The sequence below is a fragment of the Rhinichthys klamathensis genome, unplaced genomic scaffold (genome assembly GCF_029890125.1).
Source record: "Rhinichthys klamathensis goyatoka isolate OS25496 unplaced genomic scaffold, OSU_Roscu_1.1 h1tg000011l_1, whole genome shotgun sequence".
NCBI classification, from domain to species: domain Eukaryota; kingdom Metazoa; phylum Chordata; class Actinopteri; order Cypriniformes; family Leuciscidae; genus Rhinichthys; species Rhinichthys klamathensis.
The window spans coordinates 10,353,353-10,364,079 of record NW_026606564.1 but is presented as its reverse complement, the minus strand read 5'-3'; the positions used below and the strand labels follow the sequence as shown (position 1 = coordinate 10,364,079).

Below are 10,727 nucleotides of genomic sequence, written 5' to 3'. Positions count from 1 at the left end.
GAACGCGCGTTTCGCGAGCGCTTTGTTCAGTAATCTCAGATCCAAAACGGGGTCCTAGTTCTAGTACCAAAGATCCTTCTTTGATACTAGAAAATGACGGCTGTAGAAACCGGAATTTTTTTGCTCTTCGGGTACTGTCTCTACTGCTTGTTTGGCCAGGAGAGGAGATTTCTGCCCGAAGTAACGAGTAACTGTCATCTGACACCTCTGTCATAATCACACCGCCGAAGCGGGGTGGGCTGCGAGCGAATTGGAGCGTATAGCCGTGTTTTATCGTGTTTAACACCCACTGTGATGCCGTCGGTAGCATCGACCACGCGCTCACGTGACTCAATAAGGGGGGCTTTAATGAATGCTGCGGCGGGGGCTGAGCGCCAGCCACCGGGGAAGCATTGACCGCTACATGAAAGACAGGTAACTCGTCCGCGGCTTTTTGCACGGGGGCATAAATAGCCACCTTCTCGGGTTTCCCCGAGGTTTCGCCTACGACGCGGGTAATACTCCTTACTATATTCCGCTCTGAATGCGTACATTAACGGTGAAACAGACTCGAGTGAAGAAAAAAGATTCTGAGGTTTTGGCGCCCGCCGTCACCTATATTGAGGAGTGTCAGCCAATCAGGTGATGGCGGGATCGCCATTGGCTATTTGCAAGCAAAAGAGTTATTCAAATCAGACTTCATAATTCGAGGAAAATGGATTTCCCCATACGGAATGTCGAGAGACGACTCGATAAGGGAACTTGGTTTGTTTGGGATCTCGCTTCAAACACAAACAGAAGTGACGTCCCCCACAATCGCTGATACGACCTTTAAGCCTCGATCATTAAGCGTTTTCTTGGTTTTTATTAATTAATTCACACGCAATGACTCAAATGCATAAATGTAATCTTTACTGTGCTACTTTATCTGTATTTGATTTAGAACGAGCAGAAATCTGTGAGAAATAGAAGAACCCAAAGACAAAAGAACTGATACAAATAAGCTGTCATGTAGGAGCAAAAGCCTTGTGAGCAGCACTGTGTCATTTGCCATATCTGTGCACAAGGAAACAGGCGTTTGACGTCGACTCGACTGTCATCATCACATAAATGTCGACTTTAAAAAATCTCAAGTCTTCAACCAGTACCTTAGATACATTAGTATCTAAAACAAACTAGTAGTAGCATGAAAATAGGGTACTATTATGTTTTAAGGATTAAATGTTAAAATGGGTTCCCATTAAGCTCTGTTAGGAAAAAAGGATACCGTGTGGGCTTTTGAGGTTTCAAACCTGTCATTTGCACAAAACTGGAATTACACTAATATGATATGGTCTTGTGACAGCTTCTTTCTTTGTTTATATAATGCTCTCAAAAAAACAAGGGGGTCCGCTAGAAAGTAACTAACATCTTATAAACACCAAAAGTTCTTAATATATTTCCCTGTTCTCGATGTGATCATTTGTGTTGCAACACTTAAGCCCTATTATAGCCTTATATTCCCCCACGAGTCAAGCTCAACACTACAGTTCAGTAGGGGGCGGTAATTCAACATACGTTTCTTTGCCACCCGCCAATAACAACACAAGAAGAAGAACAGCAACAACTACAACTCCTCTTAAGTTCAGCCCTCTGTTCTTGTTCTATTGTACGGAGCATTTATTTGGTAAGTGCTGGTTCTAGTTCAATAATTGTTGTTATTATGGTTTCTTGATTTTGGGAGTAATTTTAATGTCTTATATTTGATTTCCTGTAACTGAAGTGGACTCAGTCAGTGCTGTCTGGAAATCGCATAGCTTCAGGAGAGCATTTGAAGATGTTTTCAGTGACACTATGTGTCGATTTTACGAATTCACTCCTGTATATAAATTAAGTATTTATTCACTACCGAAACTTTGCAGTGTGCACGTGACTGTTGGTCCACTTAACAGCATGACAAATTATGACTTTAATGCAAATAATGAATAAATTACACACGGAAGCGAGCAAACACAGGGATGTGTGATATTGACAAATTAATTCTCCATTTTACCTGGGATTTTGTCGATAACGTTTAATATTGAACATTTCTGTGTGTCTTAAAAAGTCTTATTTAGCTCTTCCACAAATTAAGGCCTTAAAAAGTTCTTAAATCAAAGCAGTCTAAAATTCATAAAGTAGTGGCAATGTATGTTCAATGTTCAGTCATTTCACATGCATACAGGAATTTGAATATGGTTAACAATAGCTTAATATTACATATCAAAAACAAAAGAGAAAGACAACAAAAAATAACAAAATAAATAAAATAACCAAACGAGGCAAGTATGAAATGCACAACAATCTTATCTCACAACTATAGTGTTGTTATGGTCAAATAATTTATAACTAATCCAGTACACAGCGGTTGTATAATTTATGAACAACAATTACATTAGTTATGCTTTTTTTTATTACATTTTTTTATTTATATATTGCACATGATTTAACAAAGTAATGCAAACATCAGAGATATGTAAGTAAGTGAGAGATTATAACTTTTCTGTTCGTAAGCTTCCAACGAGCTTTGTTGCGGGACAGAAAACTTTTCATGCTGCTTAGTTTCGTGGCTGAGGTTGTAGCAAGTTCTAAACGCTCATCGCACTGACCTTTATGGTGATGTTGTAAGTGGTGGAAAAGATTTGATTTGCTTCCACTTTTTTGACATGATTGTTTTTATGGCATTTCAAACCAAACCATCTCCAATTAATTGAACCATTGTTTTTCTTTTTATTCACAGATCGTCTTCTGCAGTGTGGACCCGCGCTGTGTTCCTCCATGTCGCAGGCAAACTTATGATGGACTGGACAGGGTCCGGTTCGCGCGCAGAGCGAGAGTGGAGGAGGGTCACATGATCAAACCATGTTTCGGTAAGACAGAGAGCATTGACAGAGAGCTCTAAAATCATTCAGCTTGTGGTCAATTGACTGGACATTCACTAAGAATATACTGGGCATTATGTTGTCACGATACCAAAATTATGACTTCGATACTGATACTGAATCAATACCACGCAGGGCTGCACGACATTGGAAATAACCAGTGGCGGCTGGTGAAAAATATCTGTGCCATATTCAGTCATTTCAATAGTTTGGTAACCATGGGAGCCAGGTCTTTAAGCGTTGTGGCTCTTCCTCAAGACATCCGTAAAGCATGCACCCTTCTCTCGTTCAAAAACCTCTTAAAAACACATTTGTTCTCTGAATATTACTCTTCAGCTCACAGTCTGTAAATTCTACCTTGTTATTGATATGTTATTTGGTTGAATCCCTCTTTGTTTGTATCTTTAACCTAACTTTGCAAGTGACCTCTCTATATTACTTTCTGCCCTTGGTTTGTGTATTGTGCGGAGATGTTTATTTTTTTCTATTCCTTAACCCAGTGTTTTCAAACTTTTTAGTGTGTTTTACCCCCTGAGGCTTTTAACATCCTTCTACGTACCCCCTTCTCTGCCTTCACACCTTTTTCAGTAAGGGACTATATTTCCCCTTAAATCGATTTTCCCTTTACAAAAACCTTTATAAAATAAATGGAGCCGGGACTTTAACGCGTTAATTAAGATTAATTAATTACAGACTTTAACGAGTTAATTAAGATTAATTAATTACACAAAACATTTTTTTTACGCATTTTATTCACACTTATTTTTGCACCGCGGAACGTTTCTCACTGGATTAGTTACGGCGGACCGATTATACTGGAGCACCAACTAGCGTTCATGACTTTTTTTACAGTCTATGCTTCAGACAACAACAAACCACAGTGAACATGAACGAAGAAGCTGACGAGACCTCTATGGTTGGCCCCGTGGATGGGAAATTTTGTTATAAAAAACGAACGGATGGAAGCGTCGATAAGAGCATGGTTGTGTGCAAGCTATGCAACAAGGAATTCGCATATCACCGCAGCACATCGACCCTCAAGTTTCACCTCAACGCAAAACATATACAATTGCACTGCTCTGCTGGACTTGGTTGACCAAAAATAAACAATATTTTGTTGCTTAAGCTTATGTATTCAGTCATTATTCAATGGTATACTAAAAATCCATGTGAAAAAAAATTCTTCTCACTGTTCTCAGTTCAAATATTTATGCAATTAAAATGCGATTAATTTCGATTAATTAATTACAAAGCCTCTAATTAATTAGATAACATTTTTTAATCGAGTCCCGGCCCTAAAAATAAATAATGCTTTAAATAAATAAATAACGCTAAAAGAATCGCCCATAGCGGACTAGATTTGAGCTTGCTGATTGGCTACAGTTTATGTCAAACATTAATTTCTTAAATCAGCAATTGGCTAAGCTGCTCCACAGACCCCCCTCCCTGGGGTATCAAGCGCCCCAGAGCTGAGGAGACGCGCAGACAGGTGGAGGAGACGTGTAGAAAAAGCAGTCATTTAGAATTTCTATCGTATTTTTCACATAAACTGGGCGCATTTAATGTTTCAAATACACAAATATTGACAATTTGTGGTGACGCCCTAGTGCCCTCTATTGGCCAGCCTGGAAATAACTGACATTGCGATATTTTGTTTTTCTGCTATAAATATATTTATATATAGCGATATTAAAAAAATTTCACTTGATGAGTTGAATAGCTCTATTTGTGAATCATTCTAGGATGATTGGGGTGATTTTGTAGGGGACCGAATCTGCACAGAAAAAAATCTGTGCACTAGGGCACTAGGGCACTAGGGCGGTGACGCCGTAGTGCCCTCTATTGGCCAGCCTGGAAATAACTGACATTGCGATATTTTGTTTTTCTGCTATAAATATATTTATATATAGCGATATTAAAAAAATTTCACTTGATGAGTTGAATAGCTCTATTTGTGAATCATTCTAGGATGATTGGGGTGATTTTGTAGGGGACCGAATCTGCACAGAAAAAAATTAACCAATTACAAGCATAGATAAATATATTTGAAGAAAGATACAAATAAAATAAACAGTGTTCCATTTTTTTTTTAGGTACACGCATTGAATAATCAAATGTAAAATAGCACTGTCTTCACTGTATAAATTAAATTAAATTCATTAATTAATACAGTTTATCTTTATAAAGCCACAAAAGTGATTTTATCTTTTTTGGTTGTCTGATAAATATTGGTGACACAAACAGCTGTGGGTATATTAGGCTGCTGTCGCTTTAAGACGAATGCACGGATCCAATATAATGATACGCATCTGTTTTTTTCCCTCAATTTATTTACAACACATAACTGACTGTGTTAATGAGGATACACGTCGAGATTGGGCATTTTGACTTAATTTTGTATGGATGTTTCCATTTAAGCTCAAAAAGAAAGTAACTGAATTCGGCGTTCATGTGATGTCTGAAGCCGCCTTTCCACTGCACACGACATTCGCATACGATTATCGCATTTCGCCCCCTAGTGTCAGTCGCACGGAACTTTAAAATTAGTCGTGAAGCAATCGTTACCCTTGGATATTCACAATGGTAAAATTAATGATTTTAATGAATGTAATGCATGCATGAATATATCCACACAAAACAAATGACCCTTAATACATCTAAAATAAAAACATAGTAGATTTTATAGAGCTAATCAATATAAATATTGATTTCATAATTATAAAATATTTTTTTCTGCCATAATTTTTAATAACCGACATTTTACAGAAATAGCGTTTACAGAATAACATTAAAGAGTTAAAATATTGGTAATTCTAGCCTCGCGCTCATCACATCCGGCCGGCCGCATACGGTCTATTCGCAGAAGTTCAGATATTTCAACGGATCCAAAGCTCAAATCGGATCCGAATTGTCCGCGCACGCATATGATCGGAACTCCCCGCAGCTCCCGTACGACTCTCCATTGGAAATTAATGACTTCCGGTCCGACGGCTGTCGTTTGACCGGTGCAGTGGAAAGGCGGCTTGAGTGTCTCTGTGTGTGTGCACAGAAAATAGCGCTTCAGTTCCAGTCTTGATGTTTAAACTGACAGAACCGACAGGAAACACATGCAAATGATAAACTTTCACTCTATGATGGTTAAACTTTGCAATTAATCCGCGAATCACATACGGATCACGGATCAGCTACGATCCATATACACTGCAAGATGTGCGATATGACTATCGCACAACGCGCTATCGATGCTAAAACAATATCGCGCACAACGCGATATCGATGCTAAAACAATATATCGTGCAGCTCTAATACCAGGGCAAAAAATCTAAAACAGTAAAAGTAATTGAATACTATGACACTTAAAGCTACAATATGTAATTTTTTTCGCCTCTAGGGTTCGCTAACCTCTTACAATAACAAAGGTGTAGGTTGATGATTCAGTGAATAAGCGGAATCATGGAAATTGTCGTCATGCCGATGGATCTAATAATATTTATGGATGAGTGAAAACATTGATGTTTTTTAACATGACTGTTATGAGGCACGGCGATATCAGTGCCACACGCGAGTCCCGCGGATATAAAGAAATGAGGACATTTAATTCTACCGAACTACCCCCAAGTGCTGAATTAATACTCACACAGGTCGGTTTATTAGACGAATGAAACTTGTGAGGTAACCCAGCGCTGTTTCACTTGGTCTACACTATCATTATCAAGTTATAATGTTTTTCTATGTGTTTGTTTGTTGGCTGTATGAGACTAGCAGTAAGCTAGATCAACATTATAATAGCATTCTGATCATATTCTAACATTTCGTCATGTTGAGCTTTATAACATTGATTAGTTTTATGTACATTTGATCACCTGTCTAATAAAGTACATGCAAGAGCGGCATCTCTGTCAAGTCGATGTTAGTCGTAGACGTGAAGCTCTCGGCATCTTGAAAATGCCACGCCGCCTTTTAGTTCTCCTTTTGACCTAAAGTCTGCTTGCCATGGCCCATAATGTTTGAACGAAACAACAACAGCGTGAGCGTGCCTGGATTTAACGCAGTTGTCCACGTCTGTTGCCATGGTTACTATAGCAGTACAAGCGGAAACCAGGGAGTTAAATTTGAGTTAAAAGAGACCAAAAGTTATAATGAATGAAATTTAAATTCATCTATGGACGATGCAGACCTCACAGATTAAGGAGGACTATTCCATATCCTAGGACCGGCCACTGAAAACGCACGGTCACCTCGCAACTTCAGTATTGTTCTTGGATATGACAGTGTAATACTGTCTGAGGATCGCAAGGATCTTACTGACTTATTCACGTTTAAAAGATCTGACAAATAGGAAGGTCCCAGACCATTTAAAGACTAACAAACAACAACATTTTGAGTTCAACTCTATAACACACTGGCAACCAATTAAGAGACACTAATATCGGAGTAATGTGTTCCCGTTTACAAACCTCAGTTAAAAACCTGGCTGCGGCATTTTGAACCATCTGAAGCTGTGACATGGAGGATAGGGGTAATCCAATATACCGTGAATTACAGTAGTCCAAGCGAGATAAAACAAAAGCATGTGTGACTCTTTTAAGGTCTCTAAAAGATAGAAAAGTTCTAACTTTGGACAGAAGTTTAAGATGGAAAAACATGACTTTCCTACTGAATTTACAAGTTGATCAAACTTAAGGGACGAATCGTGGGTTTGATATAAGAATTTAAATTACCACAATTAATATTTGGTTTTACTTTTGCCACAGAGGGCCCAAAGACAATTGCTTCAGTCTTTCTATTATTTAAATGCAAAAAATTCAGAGACATCCAAGATCGTACATCATCTAAACATGCAAGCAAGGATTCTAGGCCTTGCTTGTCATTATGTTTTAAAGGTAAATAGATTTAGGTGTCATCTGCATTAAAAATTAAAAGACACTACATGCTTCCTAAAAATGGAACCTAGTGGAAAGCATGTAAAGTGAAAATTAAATGGGAGCCAGAATAGACCCTTGAGGAACACCACAGGTAACGTGTGCTACAGGTGAAACGGTGCAACCAATACCTACTGAAAAGGTTCTATTACTAAGATAAGATCTGAACCAGCTAAGGGCAGTTCCTTGAATGCCCACACACTTTTCGAGGCGTGATAAAAGAATGTCATGATCAACTGTATCAAATGCCGCACTCAAATCTAGGAGCACTAAAATTACAGAGTTCCCAGAATCAACGAATAATGCAATGTCATTTAATACTCTTAGAAGTGCAGACTCAGTACTATGATTTTTCATTAATCCAGACTGGAATTTTTCTAAAATACTTATCGTCGAAGATACATTTCACACACCCCAAGGTTACAATAACTTTTTATAGCTTATTTTGTATCCAGTGTGAGACACAGGGGTCTCATTTAGAGTTTAAAATGCATTTATTTTATATATTGAATAAAGTTGAAGTGGAATTAATTCTATGAAGTAATGTATTGTATAATCACCTTTTTTCCAGATCTGGTCCTCCATACTACATAGCAATGAGCTGTGACGTTGTAAATATGGAGTTTATTAAAGAGGAGAATGGCGATATGAGAAATTCAGAAACATGCAAAGTGAAATGTGAAGATACAGAGGAACAAATAGGTTGGTGTCTATTTTTGATTCTTCATTAATGACTGCTGAAAAACCTGAATGTAAGATATTTTCTGACTGATTAATAGAATCATAGGCTGATGTTACATATCCATGGAAGCAAAAATTGGCATAGTTGTTATCAATAGTGCAAGGACAAATATAAGTGACATTTAAACTTCACATGTAATTAAATTATATTTTCATTTTAGACGTGATGAACATGCAAGAGAAAAGTGAAGAATTTAATGAAATGGAGAACAAACGTCAGTATCAGAAACTTCATGATGCTGTATCTGGAGGAAAAAAAGGACAAGAACTATTTCAAAGAACAGAAGCCAAAAAGTCTTTTACCTGCCCTCAATGTGGAAAGAGCATCACAACTAAACAAAGCCTCAAGGATCACATTAGAGTTCACACTGGAGAGAAACCTTTCACATGCCTTCAATGTGGGAAGAGTTTCAAATATAAAACAACCATTCGGATTCACAAAAGACTTCACACTGGTGAGAAGCCGTTCACATGCCCTCAGTGTGGCAAGAGTTTCTCACAGAAAGGATCCTTTCAGAGACACGTAAGAATTCACACCGAAGAGAAGCCGTTCACATGTGATCAGTGTGGAAAGTGTTTCAAATGGTCATATAGTCTCAAAGTTCATAAGCTCATTCACTCTGGAGAAAAGCCATTTAATTGTGATCAGTGCGGTAAGAAGTTTGTTAAGGAATCAGATTTAAAGGGCCATAGGAAAGTTCACACAAAAGAGAAGCCTTACTTGTGTTTTATTTGTGGAAAGTCGTTTTCATGGCTCGGCCGTTTTAAAGACCATCAGAAAATACACGCTGGTGTGAAAGAGTATTTGTGCTCTGATTGTGGTAAAGCTTTTACTACAGCCACTGAGTTGAAAGTTCACCGAAGGATCCACACTGGAGAAAGACCTTACAAGTGTTCGTATTGTGAAAAGAGTTTCAAACAGTTAGGAGGTCTGCAAGGACACGAGAGAATTCACACTGGAGAGAAGCCGTATCAATGCCATCAATGTGGCAAGAGATTCGGCCATTCCAGAAGTGCACAGATTCACAGTAAGAAGTATTGCCCAAAATTAAAAGGAATGTCAGTACAATTGGAGATACAAGACCATAAGAGCACAGATATTAATAAGTGCTGAATTATTGTCCTTGTTCTACTTTATCCTGTTATTTGTGATTCAAAATGTCCAAAACATACCCAAGGGGGCATGCAGTCATTTATTGAATTAAATTACATTTGATAAAGTTTAAAATCTTCATTTGTGATTTTTCTTACACTTGCATTACTGTAATTATCAGAATGTTTAACATTGTGTTGCTGATTCACATATGTTTCATAGAGTTCGCTGACCAGATTAACACCAAAGCAGCATATTAAAGTCATTAACTAAAGTGATCCAAATGAGATCCCGTTCCTGTTAAAAAATCCACTGGCAGAGGTGGACTTTTTATTATTCCCAGGGGCGGATCTACCGGGGTGGCATAGGGTGGCAAATGCCACCCTAAAAGAAAGCCTTGCCACCCCTGCTGCCACCCTAGTTGGCAGCAACGAATTAAAAGTTATGGCCAATTTGACAATTTACGAGCGCGAATCTCCCATGTCCGACTGCAGTGAATTCGCTACGTGCACAATATGACGACCGTTGACGTTCGTACTTTATTGTGTGGGCAAATACTTCCGGCGAAAACTTCCGGTGATCTGACCGCGAGAGCGGGAGACAGCAAGAGACAACAGCGACCGATTTCCATTACCAGAGAGATAAGTTTTCAACCCGACCAAATTTTTAAATGCATATTTTCAGTGTATTTCACCTGTGCGTTTCTATGCTTTATATTACTGCATTTATTTTGTGCAAGTGAGATGAGTAAAGCACATCTGTTTCATATCATTATATCTGCCTGGTGTTTATAAGCAGTAGCCTACAGTATTCCACAGTAAAACGCTCAAGTTGGGTGCTCAACAAAATAATATATATAAAAAAGGTCGGCACACCTTGGCTCCAAAAGTTAAACGCACCCCTGCCTTTATACTCACGCAGGGCTGGACTGGCCATAATATTATAACTATTATTATATAGTAGTGTAATGTAGACAGACACTATATCACAACTAAAAGAGTTTTGAGTTTTTCTTTGTTCAATTTGCACACTGAATATGGGTTGGAGCTCTTTATTTTGAACTCTCAAAGTGTACCAGATTGATGAATTTAA

General features: G+C 38.2%; 1 protein-coding gene across 1 annotated transcript; it reads left to right on the top strand.

Moving 5' to 3' along the window:
* The first annotated feature begins 2,717 nt into the window (after positions 1-2,717).
* On the top strand, positions 2,718-9,903 carry LOC130099337 (zinc finger protein 239-like). Its single transcript, XM_056264982.1, has 3 exons — positions 2,718-2,867; positions 8,373-8,503; positions 8,704-9,903. The coding sequence occupies exons 1-3, from the start codon at positions 2,860-2,862 to the stop codon at positions 9,654-9,656; spliced, it is 1,092 nt and encodes a 363-aa protein (XP_056120957.1). The 5' UTR covers positions 2,718-2,859; the 3' UTR covers positions 9,657-9,903.
* Positions 9,904-10,727: the final 824 nt, after the last annotated feature.